The sequence below is a fragment of the Astyanax mexicanus genome, chromosome 12 (assembly GCF_023375975.1).
Source record: "Astyanax mexicanus isolate ESR-SI-001 chromosome 12, AstMex3_surface, whole genome shotgun sequence".
Taxonomy (NCBI): Eukaryota; Metazoa; Chordata; class Actinopteri; order Characiformes; family Acestrorhamphidae; genus Astyanax; species Astyanax mexicanus.
The window spans coordinates 22,374,038-22,401,549 of record NC_064419.1 but is presented as its reverse complement, the minus strand read 5'-3'; the positions used below and the strand labels follow the sequence as shown (position 1 = coordinate 22,401,549).

The window sequence follows — 27,512 nt, the reverse complement described above, 5'->3', positions numbered from 1 at the left end:
GCAACATGGAAGCCTTAAAAGAAAACTCTCAAATGACCTGAAAAGAAGGATGGTTCAACATCATGGGTAAGGTGAAGGACACAAAAAGCTCAAATCTCAGAGATTTCAGCTTTCAGTTTCCACTGTGAGTAATAAAGTGAGGAAATGAAAGACCACAGACACAGTTCTAGTTAAGTGTCAGGCCAAGAAGAATTTCAGATAAGGAGAGGAGAAGGATGGTGAGTACAGTCATAGTCAACCCACAGACCTCCAGAGCTCCAAAACCTACATCATCATCTTGCTGCAGATAGAGTCACTGTGAATCATTCAACTATTCAGTGCACTTTACACAAGGAGAGGTTGTATGGGAGAGTAATTAATGCAGAAGAAGCCTTTTTCGAGCACACGCCACAAACAGAGTCACTTTAGGTATGCTAAAGCACATTTGGACAAGACAGTATCAATTTGGAATAAGGTGCTGCGGACTGATGAATCGAAAAATTAATTTATTTGAAGGACAGTATGAATGGCAGAAAAAGAACACAGCATTTCAAGACAAATCCTTGTTACCTACAGTAAAATATGATGGTGGTTCCATCATGCTGAGGGGCTGTGTGATCAGTGCAGGTACTGGGAATCTTGGTAAAGTTGAGGGTCTCATGGATTTCAGTCAATATCAGCAGATTCTTGAGAACAGTGTTCAAGAATCAGTGAGAAAGTGGAAGTTGCACCAAGGCTGGATACTTCCACAAGACAACGACCCTAAACACTAAACACTGCTCAAAATCTACTAAAGCATTCATACAGAGGAACAAGTGCAACATTCACAAATGAATATTATTAAAACTCTGTGGTGTGATTTAAAGCAGGCTGCTCATGCTCAGAAAACCGGACTGAAATGTTTTGCAAAGAAGAATGGTCCAAAATACCTTCAACCAGAAGCCAGACTCTTATTTGAAGCTATAGGAAGCATTTAGAGGCTGTTGTTTATGTAAAGGGAAGATCTACTAAATATTGATGTCATTTTTCTGTTGGGGTGCCCAAATTTATGCACCTATCTAATATTATTAAAATAATTATTTCACACTTTCTGTAAATCCTATAAACCTTATTTTACTTCTCAAATATCACTGTGTTCATCTGTTATATGATATATATAACTGAATTTGCTGATCTGAACAACCAATGATTTATAAAGAAAAAATCATGAAAATGATCAGCGGTGCACAAACTTTTTCATACCACTGTATGGAGAGGAAAAATGTAAATGCAGTCCACAAACTGCATTGCTTTTCCTCCCTAACATGCAGAAAACGTGCCATAATGAATGGCAAAACCATTATTTACATTTACACATATACATTTCACAGCGCTTGATCTTGTTATTAAAACAATACACAAGAATTGACATTTTCAAAACCAAATGCTGAATTTGTGTCAGAATTGCACTCAAACCTCTTCAAAATGAAATCAGCTCAACAGCATTGTATTCCGCTGTGTGGCGCTGCAAATGTTCAAGAGCAAATCACAATGCACAGGATTGCATTTCGCCTAGGAGCAGCGCAGGATTCATGCCAAAATGAAATGAAATCATCATTCAATCAGAACCTACTAGCTAAATTGGGGTGGGGCTGAGATTTTTATGTGAATTGAATTTACATTTCTCAATGGTAAAGTGTTTTCTTTTCTTTTGGCACTTATTCCTCTCCATAGAGATAGGCACCTCAAAGTAACACAGCGGTTAATACGATGGAGAAAAAGCTTTCATCAGACCTGCTCAGCAGTGGAGACCACCGAGGTCCCTGCTATCCTTTGTTTCTTTAACGCTTCCATTATCTTTACTGAGTGTTTACTCAGAAACCACCTCTCTTCTGCTTCTGTTAGCTTAGCTTTGCTGAGTGGAGCACTGTTTTAGCTCCACCTCCTCTGCATTTTCCCGCCTCGCTTTCCAGCAGGAAAAAAAGCACACAAGTTTCACAGACAGCCTTCTGCTCGCATCCTGCGCGTGCTGTAGCATCAGCAGCTCCCACAGACTGAACTGAGCTTCAGCTTCCCTACAGGAACCGGACTGGATCTCAGAACAGGTGAGCGCTACAGAGATACTGAAGACAGCTTTAAAATGAATATATAACATTTTAATAATCTGTAACAGTTTATCATGCATAAAATATTAATTTATCGCTGTACTATTGCAATTATAACACTAGTATGTTCTGTGGAAAACTGTAGTGATCTTGTTTGGACATTTCTGTACGCTGTTATCACATGTGTATCCAGTCATAAACTGCAATAATCTAGCTATATATTACATACATACTCTAGTAATTCAGCTATATGTATAGTGTGTCTTGTAGTAGATTTTAAGACTCCAGCTTAAACTCTCATATTTACTGTAGTAAACTGTAGTCATTGTGCCATAACACTTGTGCATGTTGTAGTACTGTAGTCATTTTGTTATAGCACCTGTATCCTATAGTATATTATAATGTAGCAGAATATAAGCATACATAGCATATACAGTATACACACTGTAGTAACCTAGCCATATCTCTTGTGTCTTGTGTAGTAAACTATAGATATCCAACTGTAACACTTATATTTGCTATGTGTCATACAGCTATAACACGTATTTAATGCAGTAAAGTCTTGTAATTCAATTTGAACACATGTTTACTGGAGTTTTGCTGCAGCAAAGTGTTCATTGCACTTGTCATTTACTGCAGTAAACTAAAATGATCTTTCTAACACTTATTTACTGTAGTAAACTGCAGTTATCTTGCTGCAGTTATCTTGCTGTATGTAGTTATGCATGCTGTAGTACTGTAGTAATTTGGTTAAAGTATGTGTATCCTGTAGTAAAAGTAAATATATATAATGTATTAAGTAAATATTAAGTTTGTTATAGCATGTGTATCCTGTAGTAAAAGTTAATATATAGAATGTATATAGTTTATATGCATATTGTAGTAATCTAGCTATATCCCTTGAGTAGTAAACTGTAGTAATCCAACTGTAACACTTATATTTAATATGTGATATCCAGTTTTAAAACATATTTAGTAGCATAGTAATACAGCTATAACACATATTTCCTGCATTAAATTCTAGTAATCCAGTTTTAACATGTATTTCCTGCATTAAATTCTAGTAATCCAGTTTTAACACATATTTCCTTCATTCAATTCTAATAATCCAGCTATAACACATATTTCCTTCATTCAATTATTATTATTATTTTTTTTACTATGTGCTATCCAGCTGTAACACATATTTATAACATTGCAGTAATCTAGCAATAGCACATAGATATACTATAATAATTCAGCTTTATATATTGTGTTTACTGTAGTAAATTATAAAAATAATGATAACATATGTGTATCTTGTAGCAAACTGTAGTAATCCATCAGCAACACTTGCGTATCATCTATGGTAACTGTGGTAATCTAGCTACAGATACAGTGATTGAATTATAATACCTGTGTTTACTATAGTAAGTGGATAACTGTAGTTATCCAGCTATGACTGAGGAATTTCTTATAGTATTGAAGTATTTGACTCATTTTTAAGCATTAAAATGCTATATATATTTTTTTATTTAAAGTAAACAAAATCTCACAGTTGTGCAAGCCTTTCCACTTTTTTACCTCAGGAATTGATCTTATTATAAACTTTCGTCATTATTCACATGATTATATTAAGATTTTACCCCTCAGTCATTACTGAACAGAGCAGCAGTGTTCTTTCTCTTACGAAAGCTCCAGCCGTTTTGCCCCTCATTACATCCACTCTCCTTTCCTGTTCAAAGGCTACAGTGATGTACAAGCCAACACAGCTATAATGGACTGCTTGTTATTGCTCTCAATAACTACCGGGTCTCTGCAACTGTGTGTGTGTGTGTGTGTGGGGGGGTGTGAGCATGTGGGTGTAAGCATGTGTGTGTGTGTGTTTAGAGGGCTGGAGTTGAGGAGGTGCCAATTTTGGGGGCGAAAAAAAGACACAAGCACTAACAACCTCCCTTTTTAACCCCTTAACATGCCTTGATCCGTATACGGGCTACAGGTAAAGAAAACACAAAAATATTTTTTTTTTCTCTGTGGTAAAATAAGATATTTACATTCTGAAACTCTGAGGGTTTTGGAGTTTCTGGATACCTGGAGAAGCTGTTCACCTGTTCACTCTCTACTCTTAATACACGCATTATACCACAGTTAGTTCTGATCCTGCAATGTGATTGGCTGAGAGGCGCTTTATGAGTGACATTATTAGGCGATAACGCACTGTATAATACACTCAAAGCTCTCCATGTATTACTCCGCCACATACAGGTACACAGGCAACGATAACCAGCCAAATACAAACCAAATGCGATACAATTTAACACCGCTAGGGGGCGCTGGATCCCATAGGCACAGTGAAGAAACGCCATGTCTCCAATAGGCGGCGCAGGCAAAGACGAGGTCCACACAATTATTATAATAATTATAATATTATTATAATAAAAGCTTAAGTGTATATATTTTCCAGTTAATACAGGGTATTTTAAGGTGAATGTAAGGTGGACTCTTGTAATTCTGTAGGTCTCACCGCTGGGGGCGCCGAAGTAAACAAAACTTTAATTCTTAAAAAAACATTTTCTTTCATTTAAACGAGCACAGGACTTTAATCTACACAGATTTCTCTCCTAAAAACCGTTTATTTGGGTGAGTAAAGTGCTTCGTTTTATTTACAGTAAGCTTAGATTTCCACAATTTTGACTGAAATGGCAGATAATGCAGAGCTTACAGTGCAGCTACAAGCGGATGGAACTATTTTAACACGTGGAGTGTTTATAACCAAACTGATTGCATTTCTCATCCTGTTTAACTTAAAATCTTATAATAAACAGTGATAATGGAACTGTGGCATAATCGCAATAATACACTCATAGCAGTGCCAATATGACACGTTTTTTTTGTGTATTCTTGCTTAAATAATTCCTCTAAGGAAACTAGAGAAAAAAAGTCTACATGTTTGAAAATAAACACATAAACTAGCTAAATGAAAGGTTTGGAAAACTATTTCATCAAGAAAATATGAATTTAAAGTGTTAAAAAATTAGGAAATCACCAATTGAATGATTTTTATTAATCATATTTTGACAGTTGCAGATTCACTTCTATATTTTTAAAATATTTAACATTACAGTTACAGTTAGAATTTTTTGCATCAAAAATGAACCTTTTTTATGTAATGCTTTAATAAAATTATTAAATATATAGGTGTGTAATATCATATGGAGAAAAATGCTGGTCTGTTAAAGGGTTAAACTGCCATCTCACTTCATCTCCTTTTCTGATGGTTGCTATAAACCCTTAGTTTCTCAGGGAAACGTCTGCGAAAAATATTTTACACTTCTACTCAGTGATAAAATGATAAAACTCTGCCATCCGGACTGCAAAACAAAAACAGGAGGACCAGTGAGTTTTTGAATTTCTCGGTCACATGACATCGCGTTCAGTAGCTCCTCCATTTCCACTCACTGTTGTTTTTACATGGGTCTCCGTGGAAACATGTGCCCAAAGTGTAATTAAGGTGCGTGGCAGTGAACAAATAGCTATTTTATTAAACACGAGGTGACGAAACTCAGAGATGTGAGTCTGGACGGGACTAAATTTACCACGGATTTTAGTGAAAAACGGTAGGTAATTTAGCCTGTAATTTTCTCAAAGGACGTCTGAGAAAAACACATACATGGTCGTTCCGGACGGGAATAAAATCACAGAGGACCACCTGTAAAAGAGAAAATTATCCCAGGACCCCCTAAGAAACTAATCCCATCCAGATAGGGCTATAGTGTTGTTAAGTGGTAACTGCAGAGTTCCTGTGTGCTTGCTATGATCCCTCAGATGGTTGCCATGGTGTTGTTACGTAGTTGCAAAGCTACCCCATAGTGCTATCCAAGGTGCTCACTATGAGGTAGATGGGTAGTTGCTAGGTTGTGTTGCTACTTGGTTTCCCTTGTATCCCTAATTGCGAAAAAAAAAAAAACAAAAAACTGAGCTTTCATTCAGCTTTTGCCAAGATCTCTGACCTTTATTGAGTTGTTAGTGCTATGACTTGTCCACACCCATCATTAGGAAAGGTCAAGTGATGCAAAATGCAAAGCTTTATCAATATTCTGACTCAACAAACCTTAACCAAACATTCAGAAACAATGTGCTCCTCTAAGCAGCTGCCTAGCATGCTGGAAATTTAAATAATTGATACACACAAAGCAGGAGAAGACTAATAAGAGATAGCAAAGCATTTTCATATAGAATTTCTCTTAGTTCGTGAGGTAATAAAGCAATAGCAGTTAACAGAATGGTCAATTCTGGAAAACATAAGATTTAGACTCTGAAGTTGTGGTGTACTGTTCTATTGTACAACTTTAGGCTGCAGTAAATTATGTAGGTTTTTGGAGAAAAAAAGTGCAGAATTTCCCCCATACAAAAGCACATTTCCAACTGTTAAGTACTAGAAAGGATGTGTCATTCTTTGAGCTTTTGTTGCTGGCAATAGCATGGGGAACATTTTCCTGATAAAGGGAAGGAAGGATTTAATGAAATACCAGAGGAAAGAGACAGATCAGAATCTCACAGAAATAAAAGCTATCAAATTTTTAATGAGAAGCAAACAACACAATATGCCAAAACCTAAAGCGACCAAAATAGACATCATAATCATAAAGCAGATCAGGGTCAAAAACCAGTAAAATATTCAAACCCAAACAACAAATTCAAACGGGCGTAAATAGACAATGATTGGTAACAGACAGGTTAAACATGCTCTCTATGCAACAGAATAGTTGGCAATACTTCGCAAGGAGTGGGAGCAAACAGAGAGGTGTATATAAACACAAACACAAGTGTAACAACAAACAAGTAAGGGTAATCTTCACTCTCTGATTGGGTAGAGGCCAACACAAAACAAAGTTCAATAGGTGAATTGTGGATGAATGTCAAAAGATAAAAGCCGTGAAACAGTCCAAAAATCTAAAGCTAACAAACGATTTCTGAAAACCTAAAAGCTGACTATCAAATGTTTTAAAAGAAAGTGTTGCTGATACAGATAATGCAAGATGCCCAGACATTTGTTTCAGACCATTTTCCTGTGAAAATATTGCCATAAAAAGCAACATGAAAAGCTTAATATACTAAATAAATATTTCATGTTTAACAAAGTGCATTGATTCTTTCAGTCAGTAACACAAGCACCCATCGTAAAAAAAAAAAAAAAAAAACTAGTTGCATTCAGAAGCAACAAGAATCCACTTCTATCCCACTATTGATTTCGGCCTCTTTTAGGCCCTACCTAAAAAAAAACGTTTTTGACTTGAACTTCTATGTCTTCTATTGCTAATGTACATAATTAATTCTAAGTCGCTTTGGATAAAAGCATTACCTAAATGTAATGTAAAGAATTGTAATGAATATGACAGTTGCCCTTATCAATATCAATATTTAAAGCTGATGTCTTTAAGTTTTGTGATTTGTGGGATTTAGGGCCCTCTCTGGTGAGAATGGGTAATTGCACAGAGCATGCGGAATAATAATTTTAAACTTGGCGTGTGTGATGAGGTCTCCTTTCAGAGTGGATGAATCCGATTCCAGGTTATGTTCAGTCAGAGAGAGAGAGAGAGAGAGAGAGAGAGAAAACGCTCAGTCAGAAACTTTACTTTAATTACTTTGTTTTTTACGATAAGTGAATAAACTACTGAGCTCTGAGTTTCCCCTTCTGAAGTCTCGATTGCTCCACCAGCCGCTCGCGATTAGTAAAACTGAGCCAGATCCTCTTTTAGAGGCTGTACATGTGACGTAAGTACGTAAAGATGTGTGATGTGGCCAGAAGAACTCCTGCGAAAAGCAAACGACACCCTAGTTTTACAATGAATATATTAGGCTTAGCAGGGAGGGTCATTTCAGCGCGCTGATACCATTAAACACAATGTTTTGTCCCTCTTCCACTTAGAAATGCTTCTGCTTTCAGTTTTGAAACAAAATAATACAGACTGCCACTTTAATTCAGTGTTTTAAATCATTTATTGTTCCTGGTTTATTCAAAATTAATTTTTTTGTCCAAACATCATTGGAATTTGTCAATTTCTTCTAGGTACAGCTATTTCTGATGTGATGATGTGTTTATTTTGACCAGGACACTATCGGAAGATGTTTGCTTTCGGGTCAGAAAACCATGTTGTCCACCCTGCCTCCATCCTTACTAACCTGCAGCCTTCACAATGAAACACCTGCTGGCTTAACTCCCCTCACTCAGGAGTTTCCCTCAGGGCTGCCTGGAACCTGCTCTGTATTCACTGAGTAATTCCACTGGATTTATTAGAGCAGGGCAAAGGTCTGGAATTAAAGTCAAGATATGTCCTAACAGGCTTGGAAAATGGATAGCATGTAGAGTCAGTGTTGACTGATGGAGCATACTTCTATACACGGAAGCCGTCAGCTAGAAAACTGGAAGATCTGATTGTTTCACTGTAGCTTACGGTAGAGTCGTGTGGAAGCCGCAGTACATTAAGCCAATATCCAACCCATTTCATGCTTTGGCTCGGAAGGTAATGAAGGCTTGAATGAAGAAATCAAATCACATAAGTTTATTAGAGGATTTCATATTAATTTTATGGTGAATGCTTGTGTGCATTTTAATACCGGTATTAGCATTTATATAGGATCTCCCAGGCTTTCAGTTTGGCTACTCAGCAGTATGTAAGTTTAGGAAAGCACGTACAGCATCGGCTGATTTCTTATAACCCATAGAAGCGCATGCAGCAACTTCTCCTCCGACTTCTTTACTCTCAGACAAAAGCATTTACATTCAGAATGTATTCACATAGTTTATATTCACATTTCCTCTGCTTATTAATCTGAGAGGACCCAACTGAGACCAGAGGCTCATTCCCAGTAGGGAGCCTGTTTACACTATAACAACAGTCCTGACCAATGCGCATTATATAATCCACACGCCTTTTTCTCTGTTTCTATACTTAACCAACCGCAACACCTCAGCATGCCACGAAAGCACATTATCCACAACAACATATTAATGCAAAAGTGTTTCCACTCCAAAGGAATAAGCTATTCAGGAATAAGCTATTCAGAAGGAGTCGCTCTCAGTGAGGCAGCTTTGTGTGAAGTCCGCTTCAGAACAGTTTGTACAGTTTTCATGTTAATTTTCACGCTCATGATAACCCTCTAAAGCCTGAACCAACAAATAATTACCAACAAATTCTAGCTTGTCAAAATTTAAGTGTTTATTTGACCTTCTGACCAATTATTTAAATCACTCATCTTTTTACTTTTCGCAGATAATATGTGTGGAAATACAATGTAAAAAAGTTTATATTTAACATGCCTAAATGCCTGTATGTAAAAGTAATGTAAACATTTATATTTCATAGTTTATAGATAATAGCATATACATTTCAACTGCATTGTAAAGAATATATATGTTTGTAGTGTATGTAAGTCCTTTGAAGCATAATTAAAATTGTATAGCACAAGTTAGGTATAAACAGTTCTGAAATAAAAATAAAATACCACTTCAGTTTCTGCATCAGTTTCTCTGATTTTACTATTTATAGGTATATGTTTGAGTAAAATGAACATTGTTGTTTTATTCTATAAACTACAGACACCATTTATCCCAAATTCCAAATAAAAATATTGTAATTTGGAGAATTTATTTTAGAGTTAAGAAATCAATACTTCGTGGAATAACCCTGGTTTTTATTAACAGTTTTAATGCATCTTGGCATGTTCTCCTCCACCAGCCTTACACACTGCTTTTGGATAACTTTATGCTACTCCTGGTGAAAAAAATCACCTGTGCTTATATAATGAGACAGTAAACCTGATTTGATTTCATTTATTATGTTAACCATATGTTTAACCCTAATAGCTAACCCTAATTTGTCTTTCATATTGGAATTCATTTGACTTACATGCTGTTTTGATATCAGTCATTTTAATCATTCAATTAAAACTTACACCACCCACCAATAACCCCTACAATCCTGTTTAACAGTGTTTCCCAGTGTTTTACTGGTTTTAAGAATTTAGTGGTAAAATACAGTTTATCCATAAAAAAACTGACACAACTGATTGGCATAATTAATTAATATTAAATAAACTGCAGCAAATGCAGCAATATGAAAATGAAAAAGTTGAAACCAAACAAAATTAAATATTTGACAAAATACCAAATACCAAACATGTTTTTCACAGGTTTTCAATAGATTTGTCACTTTTTTCATTATTTAATACATTTTCATTATTTAATACATTCTAAAGCCTATATATATATATATATATATATATATATATATATATATATATATATATATATATATATATATATATCATCTTGCTCTTTATTCATTTATTTCATAAGTGCTATTCTAGCTGCTCAATTAGCTAGCTATTTTATCATACATTTTCCTCAGCAGTGCCATTATAACCAATAACACTATTTTAGAAGCGCTAGCAGTTTAAACTATTTGGTCTCACAATTCTAAACTATTTTTGCAATTTTTGGCCAAATATTTATTACTTGCCAAATATTTAGGGCATCCCTTATAATAAACACTGTTAGACAGCTGTATATTAATGCTGGTTGATACACTGACAAATTTAGCAAACCTTTTTACATTGAACAGATCATTCGATTCAGCTCCTCAGTGTATTTGATGAAGGAAATCAATTAAGATAAAAAATGAAGCTCACGTCAGTTTGTTTCTCTCACACACCTGGTGGCAATGGCGCTCCTGTCTCTCCCACACTCAGCTCTACCTGCGATCTCCAGACTCTGATACCCAGAATGCACCACACACTGACATCACTCCCGTTCATAATCACATGTCGCTGTACACAGCACTACCAGGAAGCTCATCACCGGAATATTGATTACACCTGTTCACCCTCCTATATACCCTCACTGAGTATTGTTGGTTTTCCACTCTACAAAGTGTTTATTCATTGCCTGTGTTAGCTCTCTCCTTTCAGACCTTGTTTTGTATCGCTACCATAGTGCCTTGTATGGTATGACCTTTGGACTGTTTCTCGTTTATGGTATGTTTGCTCCCTCCTTCTGCTGTTTACCGGTGTTGATCCTGCTCGATTTGACTACTCTCTGTGCACCAACTTTAATTAATAATGTTGTTAAATTGCATCAGCGCATGTCTGAATCCTGTCCAGCCATGACGTTTTCACACAACCAAGCAGATTCATTAACTGCTGCCTGCAGTTAGCTGTCTGATTAAAAACTTTGCGACTCAAAATCAGTTCAATTAAAAATTATGTAACAAACCTGTTTTGAAAATGAAATTAGTGAAATGTGAGGTGTAGAAATCTCATCTCATCTCATCTCATTGTCAACCGCTTTATCCGGCTGGAGCCTATCCCAGCAGGCATCGGGCAGAAGGCAGGATACACCCTGGACAGGCCGCCAATCCATCGCAGGGCAGACAGACACAGACAGACAAACAGACACATGCACAACTAAGGGGCAATTTTCAATCAAGTTCCAATTAGTCTGAACGTGCCATCTTTGGACTGTGGGAGGAAACCAGAGAACCCGGAGGAAACCCACGCAGACACGGGGAGAACGTGCAAACTCCACACAGAAAGACCCGGGTCGCCCCAGCCGGGAATCGAACCCAGGCCGTCTTGCTGTGAGGCGGAAGTGCTACCCACTGCGCCACCGTGCCGCCCAGGTGTAGAAATATTAATTAGAAAAAATTAAATGACATAAATGCTCATGCATGAAAAATGAAGATATTTAAAAAATAAAATACTACACTCCTCCATAATATGATATTTTGTGACACAAAAACTGGGTGTTAGATCATGTTCTAATTGAAAGACCTCATCCTTGATGAGAGAATGAGAGAAAGAGATTATACGGCAGAAACAAGGTTTTTTTTTGTGCGTGATTGTTTTGGCAGAAGCATTTAAGCCTCTTTTTTCATGCTGTGTTTCAGTTTAGACAATGCCGTTGCCTTGAAATCCAGACTAGACAGTAACTAACTTCCTGAATGGCCAAGGGGAATTGCCTCTTTTGAGATGCCACAGTCGCATAAAAACTGTGAGAAAGTGTGAGCCTGCAAGCTGAGCAGGACAAAGCCTTTGAAGCGCTTCTGTGCAAATAACAGCTAAAGGTTAGGTTGTCCCGCTGCCAAAATGTAGCCACTAAAGGTGGGATGTTAAGTGGGTTTCTAAGATTGGGGGTCTTTTGATGTTGTCCACGGTCATCCGCGCTCTCTACCCTCGAGACCGGAACATGTTCAGATTTTCAGAATGGAAGGAAGCTAAAAAGCAGCTTTGTGTCTGAATCCGACAGCCCCCTATTTTGTGCCAGATGCTTGTATAAGACATGCTCAAGGCCAGCCTGTTAGACTCTGAATACGGTCAGGTGACGTGTATTAGAGCTGAGCTTTCAGAGTGCGCATTATGTGCTGAGGTGATTGAGAGGCATAGTGTGTAATAGAAGAGCAGACCACTGAGATGCAGGGAACACACTGTTTCAGCCTTGCTCTTTAGTTATAGAACACAGATCTGTTTTATATACTGCAAGTGTACATTCACTCCTACTGGCTGTGAATGTGAGGGCAAAGGTCATCTTTTACCATTTCTTTAAACACATATCAAACAGAAAATAAGAGAATTCTGAACTCAACATAGAATCAAAATATACATAAACCCACATAGATTATTTATTAAGTGATGCTAAAAAAAAGGAAAAGTCCTAAAAAGTTGTTATTCGTGATCGTGAATGACTATTTAGACAGCACTGACTGGATTCACCAGCTCACAGTACAATGGGAAAGTCTAAATAGCTTCTTGCAGATCAACACCTGAACCTAAACCTAGACTTAACCTACACCTCAACCGTAAACTTATCCTACTACCCTAAACCTCAACAGAAACTGAACTTTTACTTGAACCTAAACTTAACCTACTACCCAAACCTAAACCTAACATCAGCCCTTAAAATTTAATGTAAATTACATATTATCTTAAACCTAAACTTAACTTTAACCTACACCTCACAGATAAACCTACAACACCTAAACTTTAATATGAACTACACCTCAAACTAAACCTACACTTAATGTTCACCTCAACCTAAACTTAACCTACTACCTCTAAACCTAAACCTAAACTACACTTCAACCTAAACATCAACCCTTAACTTAACCTATTACCCCTAAACCTCTACAGAAACCTAACTTTCCATTAAATCTAGACCTAAACTTAACAAACTACACCTAAACCTAACCTACACCTCAACCTAAGCCTAAACTTGACTACACCTCAACCCTAAACTTATCCTACTACCCTAAACCTAAACCTAACCTACTACCCAAACCTAAACTTAACCTACCACCCCAAACCTAAACTTAACCAACTACCCCAAACCTAAACTTAACCTACTACCCCAAACATAACTTAACCTACAACCCTCGAACTTTAATGTAAACTACAGCTTACCTTAAACCTAAACTTAACCTGCAACTCAAAATAAATTTAGACCTAATCTTAACCTCACCTAATTTTAATCTACACTTGAACCTAAACTTAACCCTAACCTACACCTCATAGCTAAATGTAACCTACAACACCTAAACCTAAATGTAAACTACAGCCTAACCTTAGACTTAACCTACATCTCATCCTAAACCTACACTTCAAACCTAAACTTAACCTTCTACCTCTAAACCCTTAACCTAAGTCTCACCTACTACTGAACCTAAACCTGAACTTAACCTACATCTCAAACCTACACTTAACCTACTACCCCTAAACTTCAACCTAAACCTAAACTATACTTGAACATAAACTTAAACTTAACCTTCTACCCATAAACATCAACCTAAACCTAACCTACACTTGAACATAAACCTACACCTAAACAAACATATATATCAACATAAATCTGAACTTATCAATACAGTGTTGCAAATATAGTATTGTTACAGATTCCTTGAATTACATTACAGAGGTAAATTAAAATTAATAATGTTCGTTTCAAGTGAAATTTCAAGTGAATTAAATAATTGTATGCTAAAAAGCTCAGTATATGAAAAAGCATGGTTTATGTATATAAATATGTATTAAAATTTCCTGCAAAATAAAATCAACATAAATATACATATTTGAAATATTTTTTAAATATATTTTATACATTTGCAAATATAAAAAACAAAACTAGCTTAAGTAGTACTTAGCCTTAAAATGTGTAGGGAAATGCACTACTGGTCTGTTCAGAAAATGTTGCTTGTTTTAAACAATACCTCTGCTTTAAATAGCAAGTGTTTTTATCCCCCCTGGCTATATAACACTCCACTGTACTAATTCTTTTTTTCTTCTTTTTTTGTTGTTATATGTTGTTTTTTTTTGTGCTTATCTATGTTCTTAGCTGCCACATATGCTTTTAAGAGACCCACAATAGTTCCATTATCATGTCATAACCCACAGAGTATCAAGCAGATAAAGTGCTGGAGAGATACAGCACAAGCAATATGTGAAAAACAAGCTGTAGTTTCTCTTAGTAGATCATTTTTCTGCACATTGTGTGATCACACTTCAGACAATTCTTTAGAGAACATCTGAAGTGCATGTATGTTTGATATCTCAGATTTGATCTGCTTTATTTCACCTCACAATATTAAGAACAAACTGATACATTCCAGCCTTTTTCAAGTTCCTCTGAAACCTGTGCTTAATTAAACCATTTTTATTCATCGTAGTCTAGTGATTGTGCAGTCAGAGAGAGGTCTGGTTTAATCAGTCAGAATTTGGCATATTAATCTCTTCTTAACTTTAGACAGACTATTGTCCTATTGCCTACATCATGGGGTGTATTAGAAAATCCCACAATAGCATTTTTGCTAAATAATTTTAGTTTTACATCAACAGTGAATGGATCTAGGAGTTGATATGTCTACGAAAAAAATTGAAAATTAACTTTAAATTATCTTTAAAGTCTATTTTGCCATACAACAACTTGCAGGTGTTTTTTTTGACACCTGATTTGACAATGCATCTTTAAATATTGTCTTAAGCAATATGCAACGAGTTTGATAACATTATGTGTAATACATATCTGTAACTAAGTTTATGGGAGCTTTAAACTAAATATTTCTCACTCTGGGTTTCTTTACAACAGAGACGTTCACACAAAACCACTTTGAATGACTTTTTAAACAAGATGTTAAACTGTACATGGAAGCATGGGTGTGGTAGTGGGGGGAAAAGTGGACCTAAGTACCCAGGGCCCAAGTAGAGAGAGGGGCCCATGAAAATCCTGATTTGTTCCAGTTCTTTGTGTACTGGCATGGATAGGGGCCCACTGACATTGAGAGTGTACAGGGCCAAGAATTTGCTGCTACGCCCCTGCATGGAAGTCACAGTTTGGTTTGCACCACAGAATTTGTGGAGTGCATGACTTAACATAGTTGTCCTGTGGACAGATTTTACCATCTGAGCTGTGGATTTCTGCAGCTCCTTCAGAGTGACCATTGATCTCATGACCAGTGCTCCTCTTGCTTGATCTCTCAGTTTGGGTAGACAGTCATGTCTTGCTAGGTTTGCAGTTTTAGTTTGTATAATGGATTGAACAGTGCTCCTTGGGATGCTCAAAGCTAGGGATATGTTTTTCTAACCTAACCCTGCCTTAAACAACTTCATCTCAGACCTCTGACCGGTGAGTTTATGAGACTAAATTACACACAGCTTATCACTGTTGTCACGCAGCTTATACAATCATGTGCAGGTTTGCTGTCATGTATGTTTAGGCTCATGTGGCAGTTTTGCAAACAGACACTGAGGCAAGGTTCAATTTGCACCTGACAACAAAGGCTTAGTACTCTGTGTCCTCAGTGTTTCTTATGTCAGCCTTATAAAGCACATTTGGATTCAGCTTCAGTGCAGCACTGAGTTCCAAGCTTGAAACCGTAATGTGTCCATCAGAGGAACCTGACAGCACCCTGAGGGCATCTTTTCCTTCTCATGTTCTTCAGCACAAGGAACAGAGAATAACACTCGTTTGTTCCGGTTTAAAATGAGTGCGCATGATTGCTTATTAGGCCAAAATGAGAACAGACTTCACATTAACAAAAGATGTGTGATTTAAGCAGGCATTTACTGTAAGGTACAATATGCTAGTTGCTTGAGCAACAGATTCTTTACGCAGTTTTTCTAAAGCTTTATTAGCCATAACAAACTCAACAGAAGAGGCTATCCGAGAAAGAAAAGGCAATATTAATTTTTGCGTGGTTGTTTCATGAGGGCCTGGATAGCATTTTCACTTTAACTCTGTGCCGATTACTCACTTCACAATGGCAAAGCAGAAAATGAAAACTCATTAGCATTACAAAGAAAATTGCAAAACAAATGCGTACTACTGTAGCGATGACTCAAATAACTAGAACATTCACGCTGGCATTTATTATGGGTCAGAGAACAGAGAAGAGAGCGCTGTACAGTCTAATGCAGAGTCAGGCCTTTCATTTGATAGCATACCTGAAGAACCTAAAAAAATTCTGTACAAGTTTTTTTTTTGTTATTGTAATCATAATGATTATTGTATATGTGATATAGTGGAATCTGCTTCTGTGCAGAGGTGGAAAAAGTACTGAAAAATTTTAATTAAGCAAAAGTACCTTTACTTTGCTAAAATTATACTCAAGTAAAAGTAAAAGTACCCATCTAAAAATCTACTCGAGTAAAAGTAAAAAAGTACTCAATTTAAAATGTACTTTGAGTAAAAGTTACATAGTTAGCGAAGTAAATTACTTGTGTCAAAATGTACTTGAGTAAAAGTAAAATTACCTATTTTAAAAACTACTTTAAAAATTACAAATTACTCATAAAATCTACTCAATTACAGTAACTTGAGTAAATGTAAATCATTACTTTCCACCTCTGCTTCTGTGAGCTGGAATTTACTACAGTAAAACTTTAAAACTCTGCACAATGCTGTCACTTTATCATTTTAAACTTTCTCTAACCACCTTTGAGTTGAAATTAAATATGATTTTTAAGTGATAAACCAACACAAAGTAGCACATAATTGTGACGCGAAAGAGCACTGTTTATTTGATCATTCAAAAATGGAAATTGTGTTCTACAACTGCAAACCTACCAAGACATGGCTGTCCACTCAAACTGACAGAGAAACAGCCAAGAGGCCCATGGTCACTCTGGAGGAGCTGCAGAAATCCACAGCTCAGTTGAGAAGGAGAATCTGTCACAGGACAACTATAAGTCGTGCACTCCCCAAATCTGGCAAATCTGCTGCTCCTATCCAGAGCATCATTTGTATTTGAATCATGTGTAATTTTAGCATTCTTTCCCATGGACTCTTGTTGATGGAGTGCCTTAAGTGTATTAGTATCCAGTACGCCACACACACACACTGTATCATTCTGACTGCTTTGGGCTGAATTATTCATGACAGCAGGGGCTGGAAACAAAATTTACATTAAACCCAGTTGACTTAAACTAGATATAAAAAAAAATCCAGTGAATAATACAGTATTATACTGTAAATTATTTTGTGTTGATATCCATTAAAGTCAATTCAAAGCTACTGTTACCCAACCCCTAGATAATTTAACTTCAACATGTTTCAACAAGTTGTGAAAATTCATAGAGGCTGTGAGTGTGAAATTTTCAGCACACTTTAGCACCCGAAGCCATCATCCACCCACAGCAGAGTCTTCTGGCTTCTCAGTTTTTTCGTCGGGTCTTTCCGAAGCCATCTGTCAGCTGAGAAATCGAGCCGTGCACTGAATGTCCTTAGAGTTTTAATTTGCTAACTAAACACATGTCTCTCTTGCTTCCTCCTCTCTGCAGCACTTGGTCATTGAGGCTGACCTCCGACGTTTAACGATGGAGGGAAGTGGTAGCGGATGGCCGAGCGAGCCCAGCTTTCCTGCTTGGTGCGTAGGTAACCTTTCCACGGAGAACTCCAGCGCCGGGCGGATATACGAGGTGGCGGTACAGTCGACTAACGTCACTGTGAAAAGAAGTCCGCAGTTCGTTGGGGTGGAGCTTCTCCAGTCGTTCAAACCGCTCATCATTCCGTGTTATGCTCTGGTCGTGCTGGTTGGAGTGTTCGGAAACTATTTGCTTCTGTACGTCATCTGCCACACGAGGAAGATGCACAACGTGACTAATTTCTTCATCGGGAACTTGGCCTTCTCAGACATGCTGATGTGCGCCACTTGCGTGCCCTTTACCTTGGCGTACGCCTTCAATCCTCGAGGATGGGTGTTTGGAAGATTCATGTGCTATCTGGTGTTTCTCATTCAGCCGGTGACTGTGTACGTGTCTGTGTTCACGCTAACCGCCATTGGGGTGGATAGGTGAGTGACTTTCGTTTTTTGTTGACGTCAACTCAAGGAAGGCACATGCCAGTTATTACTATGGTAATAGATTTGCATCGCTATCAATTCAAATTCTACGCAATTACAGCCGAGGCAAATAACCTGCCAATTCTGTGAGGCTTTCAGGTTTTCAGACTTGTAGACGCAGACAGCCTCCAGCGTGCAGCTCTGAAAGTTTTCTCATACATTTATATGATGTATGTAATTGTGGGCTTATTTGGACAGTCAGAGCAGAGGAAATGTCAGGAAAGTTACAGAGGAATCATCTACACCAGACGTCAAAATATTTGTATATTCATCTACTTTAAATTGCACTCATAGCCAGTGGCAGACTCAAAGTGGGGGGCATGGAAGCCTTCGAGACCCTGCGTCCTCATATGGGGACATTACATTTCTGCTTCTCTGCACCATGATACTGATTATCTTTTTAAACAGCGACCCAAACTTTTAGTGGTTACATGACAAAATTACAACTCAATTGATTGAAAACAAGATGGCGGGAATCCCAGTCAAAAGTTTCTACAGCCATTCAAGATAAGTTTAAATATAAGTTTGTTTACTTACTGTAGAAAGATACAAATACTTTCTTTCAATATTTGGGTCCTTCTGATCCCAAATGGAAAGAATAATTTTTAAAATGTTAAAATAAACTACTGTTCCCATATGCGAAAATGAGTACAAAAGTATTAAAAAGTATAGTTTTTATACATGTTAAGTCCTACTAACCCCAAACATATATCTAGGAGAAATCAAAATGGCACACCAAGCAAAAGGTTAAAGGAGAATTTCGGTGTGAAATTGACTTTGGATGTAGTAAAACATGATAAAGAGTACTAACATTTGTTGAATAGTCCATCTCCGCTCTCCTGCAGCTTTTTAAGATCAAGTATTTTTGTGCTTTTTGCACAGCACTCTGTACAAGAGCCGCTTCAGGGCATATTTTGCCCCAATAAATTGTTTTTTACACCGTTATCCAGGCTCAAAGTAGCTCCACACCTCCTTAAAACGATGCATTAATAACTTTAAAAGTGCAAAATATGCCCCAAAGTGGCTGTTGTAAAGAGTGCTGGGCAAAAAGCACAAAATTACTTGATCTCAGAAAGCTGCAGGAGAATGGAAGAGGGCTATTCAACAAAGGTAATTACTTTTTATCATGATTTACTACATCCAAAGTCCATTTTACACTGAAGTTCTCCTTAAAAGAAACATTGCTAAAGTTCCCTCTAGAATGACACAAATGAGATAAAGTGCCTTATTGACTCCTTATCTTGTGAGCTCCTTATCTTGTGGATAATGTCTTATTGGGTTTTAGTAAGTGCCCATCTATGAGTGTCCTTCTGTCTCTTCCGGAGACAAGGGTGGAGTTAAGTCTCTTCGATGTAACCCATACTAGACAGTGTCCCAAAAGTGTCCCCTTTACAGTAGAGTAAATAGGATGCTGTTCTGTGTTGGATTCGTCTACCGATACTAAGTGGTGAGCACCAAATAGTATGTAGTGAGCAGCATGCACTAAGTGGTGAGCAAAAGTTTCTAAGTAGTGAGCACCAGATACTATATGGTGAGCACCAGATACTACAGTATGTAGTTAGCACCAGATCCTATGTGATGAGCACCAAATACTAAAGTATGTGGTTAGCACCAGACATTATATGGAGAGCACTATAGACTAAGTGGTGAGTACCAGATATTATGTGATGAGCACCTTAGACTATGTTGTGAGCTCCAGTTATTCGTAGTGAGTACCAGACACTTTGAGTTGAGCACCAGATTCTAAGTGCTGAGCAAAAGATCCTAAGAGGTGAGCACCAGATTCTATGTGGTGAGTACTAGATACTACAGTATGTGGTGAGCACCATAGACTAAGTGGTGATTACCAGATGCTATGTAATGAGTACCAGATACTGTGTAGTGGGCACCAGATACTTGAAGTGAGTACCAGGTACTTTGATTTGAGCATCAAATACTAAGTGGTGAGAAAAAGATCCTAAGAGGTGAGCACCATGTACTATGTGGTGAGCAACAGATACCACAGTATGTGGTTAGATACTACAGTAGGTGGTTAGCACCAGATACTATGCGGTGAACACCATATACTTAGCAGTGAGTACAAGAGCACTAGATACTACAGTATGTGGTGAGCACCACATACTATGTGGTCAGCACCGGAACGTAAGTAGAGAGCAGCAGATAACAAGTGGTGAGCAAAAGATCCTAAGTGGTGAGCACCAGATAGTATTTAGTGAGCAGCAGATACTATGTGGTGAGCACCATATATTGTGTGACCCAGTGAACAGTGTGAACAATGTTATCCTATTTTTCCAATCATCACACTAAGTATCTGGTGCTTATCAGCACTTAGGATCTGGTGCTCACTACATTGTAACTGGCACACACTACATAGTATATGTTGCTCACTACAAAGTTTCTGAAGCTCATCGCATAGTATGTGGTGCTCACCACATTTTAACTGGTGCACACTACATAGTATCTGGAGCTCAGTAACTAATGCTTTTATACTTTTATATCTAAAAAAATACACCATGTCCTTTTAGAGGCTCCATAGCCTCTATAGTCTATAGTCCACCTCTGCCCATTGCTGACACAGATGTGCAAGTGCACACATACAGCTGTCCTTATAGAGAATAGAATAAGACTATCTGAAGAAATTGAACAGGATCTTGTTGGCACCACATCTAATGCCAAGTGAGGACTCAAGAGGTATAAATAGCCCCAGCACTAAGCTGTGGAGCAGTGAAAGTGTGGTCTCTGGAATGATGGTGATCCATCGAGTACTTTTAGGATGAGTTGGGGAGTAAAAATCATAAGCATCTCGACCTTACTGAAGTTCTTGTTGCTAAATGTTGCTCAGATCCTCTTCGCGTTTTCTGCTCCCATTGTAGAGAGTATCTTTGGAGACCCACTGTAGCAATGGGTGCATTAATTTAAAGGGGTGTCCACAAATATTTAAACATACAGTGTATCTGCTGGTTGGTTTATGTTTCCTTGAGGAGATACTTCAATTTCCAAATAGATTCGTGGCTCAAGTTGAATAAGACGAGTCTGCAGTGTCCTCAGTCTGACAGCTGGTGATCTCCTTGATACTGAAGCGTTGAAGATTGTGTCAAAAATGTCTTTAACACAACATGCCTTCACTATGACAAACTTTTGCGGGAAGGACACGTCACAGTAAAGACATTAGCCTTTAGACATTAGTCCCAGATCTCCTTCAGCGATATAAATCCTATTTAAGATGGCTTTCACATCTAAAATGTTTGAAAGGTTTGACTTTCAGACTTCTCAGTTTGATCTGAACTAAAATAGCAGTTGTAAAAGGTGCCTCTGGGATCCACGGTCTGGATCAAAGGACCAAAATTGGTCCAACCAAATAGTGGTTTGGACTAAGGACAAAATTAAAGGACGTCGAGGGATGCTGTTGTCTCTGTCTGGAAGGCAGAATTCGGCACAACACCTGGAAAAGGCAACTAACTAAACTGACAACATTCTACAAACCAATCAGTGTCAAGTATAAGGAGATGTATGAAAAGTATGTGAACCTTTAGATTTAATAACTGGTTGACTCTCCTTTGGCAGAAAAAACCTCAACCAAACATTTCCTGTAGTTGCAGATCAGGAATTTAAGACCATTCTTTTTCACAAAACTGTTTCAGTTCAGCAATATTCTTGGGATATCTGGTGTGAATCGCTCTCTTGAGGTCATGCCACAGCATCTCAATTGAGTTGAGTTCAGGACTCTCCAGAAGGCATATTTTCTTCTGTTGAAGTTTTTCTTGCCACTGTAGGAAAGTTCTGTAGTCCACTTACTAACCTGCAACGTGAAACCAAATACCAACCAGACTAAATCTAATTAACCCTCCTGTCATGTTACGGGTCAAATTGACCCGTTTTAAAGATCTAGCAAAAATAGTTAAAAGTATTTTTTCAGTACAAAACGTCTTCTGCTTGCCTTAATAAGTGTAACGAACATAAACCTCTGCAATAAACAAAAACAAAATTCTATGATATGTTTTAATGTTATGTAAAGCTATTATGTCTAAAATGTTGCTCTTGTAAAAGTAGTAAAGTAGTGAAACATTAAAAAAAGTTTGAACATGTCTTTTTTTATTATTATTTTTAAAAAACAGTGATTATCCTAATTGAACCATTGTCTGTTAAAGGTAAGGACACCATTGCACTAAATATTGATAGAATAATTAGCAATTTAGTTAGTAATAAAATATTCACACTGCTTGGTTGGATTTTTAAAAATAATTATTATATTGGATAATTATTATTTTGGATATTAATTGGATCAAATTGACCCGGGAACACCATTGCTGTTTCTGACAAATGAACATAACAGGAGGGTCAAAAAATTAACACACACACACATTTAAACCTTAGTTCAGACTCTGTTCTCGACTTAAACTTGCTCTAAATCCACCTATTCTTTTACCTTTTAGGTACTACGCTACGGTCCACCCTCTAAAGAAGCGGATCTCTGTGCTGGCCTGTGCTTACCTCCTCTCCGGCATCTGGATCCTCTCCTGTGGCCTGGTGGCTCCAGCTGTGGCCCACACCTACCATGTGGAGTTCAAAGATGAAGGCTTCACGATCTGCGAGGAGTTTTGGATGGGGCAGGAACGTGAGCGACTGGCGTACGCATACAGCACGCTCTTCATCACCTACGTACTCCCTCTCTCCGCTCTCTGCATCTCGTACTTGTGCATCTCCGTCAAGCTTCGCAACTGCGTGGTGCCTGGGCACCGCACGCAAAGCCAGGCGGAAGCTCAGCGAGCACGGAAGCGGAAGACCTTCCGGCTGGTGTCGCTGGTGGTGGCAGCTTTTGCAGTCTGCTGGCTGCCCATTAGTGTCTTCAACGTCCTGCGAGATATCGATATCAACCTGATCGATAAGCGCTATTTCCTGCTCATCCAGCTGCTGTGTCATCTGTGTGCTATGAGTTCATCTTGCTGCAACCCATTCTTGTACGCTTGGCTGCACGACCGTTTCCGAGCGGAACTGCGGAAGATGTTTACGTGCCACCAACGGATTGGTATCGGAATACCTGCCAATAACTGTGCCACCGCAAGCGTGGTGCTCTGACAGAAGTAGCCCAGAGTGGGGCAAATGCAGACAGCAAAATAGAACCAGAACCAGGGGACAGCCAAGGAAGTTTGACTGAAGTTGGTTTGAGACTTCTGGAACGGAGAAAAACGTCTCATGGATGTCTGGATTTACTGACCTTCAATGGATCCGGTTGTTCAATCAGTGTAGATCAGGGGTCAACAACTCTGCTTCTGGAGAGCTACCTTCCAGAAGACGTCAGCTCCCACCTCAATTCTCAATCAATTCCATCTGATTACCCATCTACTCATCTAATTACCGCCTCCAGGAGTGCTTGATCAGTTGAATGTGGTGGGTTAGGCTATGTTCCGACGGCAGACATATTGGATTTGCTTCTCATAGCAAGTCTGTTGAGTCTGTCTGTTCACACTGTTACTTGCAAGAGTTCAGACCAGACCTGTCTGCATGGGTTGCTCTGCAGACTATGATGCAGGAATCAGTCGCAATACTGGTGGTGAAGCTTTTTTATGCGGAAGCAGGAGAGATGAAAAGGGATTTTTCGACACTCTGGATTTGACGTGGGCGTTCTGTAATCTCATCTGTTCATAATCACATTTCAAACCACCTCCGAACCACAAACGGATTTCAAAAAACAGAGATTTCATATGGATACTGTCTAGGATATGGCATAAATCTGACTTGAGCTGGATGCCTGAATATATATACTGTATGTTTCTCTGCATACTTTATTATTCTCCTTTCACTCTGTTCTTCAATGGCTGGGCTCCACAGGATAGACCACCACAGAGCAGCTATTATTTGGGTGGTGGGTCATTTATTCTCAGCACTGCAGTGACTGTACTGGCATGGCGATGGTGTATGAGGTGTTAGTGTGTGTTCTAGTATGAGTTCATTAGATGCAGCAGTAGTGCTGGTGTTCATTTAGCATGTGTTCATTTACTGTTCACTCACTCTATTAGACACTCCTACTGCCTATTTGCTCTACCTTGTAGACGTAATGTCAAGTGTCATAATGCTCTGAATCTGTTGCAGCACAACACTGTTCGGGATGCTCCCCATAGGACACTGTACAAAGGAAATTTAGATGTTTAAAAACTCAAGCAGCACTGCTGTCTCCGATCCACTTATGCCAGCACAACACAACACAACACCACCACATGCCAGTGCCACTCAAGTTCTTATTCACCACCCAAATAAAGCTCTGGACCACCTGCTCTGTGGTGGTTCTGTGGGGTCTTGACTAGGGATGCATCAATACCATTTTTTGTAAGTACGAGTACATACATTTTTGTACTTGCCGATACCTACTTAGAATTAAGCAACCAAAAGCATTTTGTAACAGTGTAGTTATTAGTGTAGTGCATTATATAGAAACGTCTCATTGATTTCTGGAGTTACTGGCCTTGAATGGATCCGGTTGGTCAATCAGTGTAGATCAGGGGTCAACAACTCTGCTTCTGAAGAGCTACCTTTCAGTAAACATAAGCACCAACCTCCAATCAATCCCACCAATTATCCATCTCATCTAATTACTGCATATAGGAGTTCATGATCAGTTGAATGTGGTGAGATAGGCTATACAATTCAGAAATTATGCTTAGACAAAAAAAACTCGAGATTAGTTTTATTCTATGGACGCATGCTAATTTCTCCAGCGTTATCATGTCACACAAAAACCACTCGGATGAGCCAATCGGATGAGACTTTCAGGAAATAAATATTAGGAGAGGCTGAGTAAGTGACGTATTGAAGTAAATTTCACTTTTTTACCACTGTTTGTTTACTGCCTGTGGACTGCATGTTGGATGTATGAATTAGTTGAATTCAAGGTTCAGTAGACCCTTGGAGATCTGAGCTTGTAATCCGCAAGCGCCATGGAACTGCTACTGGTCTTGGCGACAGTGTGAGGGAAGATACAAGCTGCAAGTCGAGATTTGAAACGAGATGCGAGACCCGTATTTTATGAATTTTCATCTCCCATGCTGTGGATCTGGGACTTTGGGATCATTTTGACTTGAGCGATGAATTTGTTGGAAACAAAAGTTGTCGCTTCATTAGAGTAGCAATATGCACTAGGTAATATGCACTAGGTATTGCATGTTGGCGAGTACGAGAGTACATTAGCATGGTATCGGTATTCATGCATCCCTATTCCTCACCATTAAAGAACAATTTGTGCAATGCTGCGTAAACTGTTTAATCAGAGACACATCAATAGTTTGCATTGTCACATTCTTAAAAATTAGGCTGAACAATCTCTGCTGAGCTTCTTTGAGCAACAAATCAAATCATCCAAATATACAAGCATGAAGAGGCTGAAGAACACAAAAGCTTGCATGATGAACAACAAGATAAACATGCAGAGCTTACAGAAAATATAGTCCAGGTTCGATCTGAAAGGGCTTGTGAATGACATCCTTTACTGAACTTTATGCAGATCTGTTTAATTTTTAAAAGGTTGTCTTGGTGCATCCTAGTTTGCTTATGTTCATAAAGTAGCATCAACTTATAATTGTTGTTGCTTCATTAGAGTAGCAATGTGACCATTGAAGAACAGGGTGAAAGGAGGTTAATATAATATGTAGAGAAAAAAGCAAAAGGACTACAATTCGTAATTATAGCAAAGGGACTACAAAGGGACTACAAAGTGTACTCTGTGGAGTTAAAAAAAATTGTGTTTCTAACGGGTGTAGAAACAAGGCGGTGGTCCTAATTCTATGCTTGATGTGCGTAATCTGCAGAAGAGTATCTCTCCCGGATCAGGGTTGGTGATTGCTGATGTAGATACTTATCTGATTTGCATTGGGCTCATCATTTGACTTGTGTGACTCAAGGAACTGAAGGACTAGCCCAAAGGCCTGTATACTAGCTGAAGAGAAGATGAAGTGCAAAGATGACTAAACAGACCCATTACGTTTATTCTCTCGTTTTTCATCAGAAGCGATCTCTCCAGCTAAGAACGGCACTACAAACGGTTGGAGCATTCTTTTGAAGTGTCTGTTTCCTTGAAATCATTGAACTTTGAAGACTGTTTCCACACAAAACAAATGGAGATTTAATATTCTCTAATGACTGTGAAGATCTCTGAGTTTGGGGAACATTAAATGGATTTCGGCAATGCCTCATATCCGAAAAATATCTGAAGTGTGTCAAACCCATTTCAAAGTAGCTCTTGCTCACTTTGCAGATAAAATTTTCAAACGGAGATCTACGGATTGTATTTTTCATGAAAGTATCTGTTCAAAGAAACAACTGTGAATCTGCTTTTCTCTTTTGTTGCGACCCTGTTGCAGAACCCAGAGTCTTGTAATTAAAATCCTTCTTTGAGCACATTGAATACAAAGCATCATAAGGACATTTGCATCTGCACTTTAGTATGACATTCCAAAAACCAACCAACCAAAAAAAAAACAAAAAAAAACAAAAAAAAAACACTGCCAACCTGTTGTATTTTTGATGTTTTTTTAGGTGTTGTTTGAGGTGTTGGATCTGTTCCTTCTGTTCTGGAGGACACTCTTTAAAAACTGATATTCTTGCAAGACAATTCAAAACACCACATTGCTCATCATTTGGAATGTGCTAAGGCGTGAGGATGTTTAGAGTTTTGGGGATGTCATAGACAGCACAATCACCTTCAAATGTAATACTGAATGGATTCACATTCCTCTTCACAATACTATGTTCGAAAGACTATGAATTAATTAATTATATTATATTTTTACCTACCAAGGTACAACCTGTCAAAACTTTAACAGAATCTAATAAAAATATGCCCCATGTTGTTTTTTCCTGAGAGTGTATCTCCATCTCTTTTGTCTCCTAGAGCATTTTTTCTTCATCCCACCACCAAACTGTGTATCCTATCTCCTTTCCTGTTTCTCAGTCCTACATACTGTATGTTTATCAAAGCAGAAGCTGTTCTCTAGCACAAGTTCTCAAGAGTTCTCTCCCCTTATGCAGAAACGTTTGTTGCCGTTGCAGAGGTTAGGGGTTTCCTGTAATTCTTGACAAAGTTTGCACCTACTGC

General features: G+C 38.2%; 1 protein-coding gene across 2 annotated transcripts; it reads left to right on the top strand.

Annotated features, from left to right (window-relative positions):
- The first annotated feature begins 1,969 nt into the window (after positions 1-1,969).
- Positions 1,970-27,278, top strand: prlhr2a (prolactin releasing hormone receptor 2a). 2 transcript variants are annotated; one of them, XM_007260142.3, is made up of 3 exons: positions 1,970-2,063; positions 17,868-18,379; positions 22,861-27,278. In XM_007260142.3, exons 2-3 carry the CDS (start codon positions 17,904-17,906, stop codon positions 23,501-23,503), a joined length of 1,119 nt encoding a protein of 372 aa, XP_007260204.3. In that variant the 5' UTR covers positions 1,970-2,063; positions 17,868-17,903; the 3' UTR covers positions 23,504-27,278. The 2 variants fall into 2 exon arrangements, with proteins under 2 accessions (XP_007260204.3, XP_049342136.1); XM_049486179.1 differs by lacking the exon at positions 1,970-2,063 and adding an exon at positions 4,482-4,682.
- The last annotated feature ends 234 nt before the right edge of the window (positions 27,279-27,512 follow it).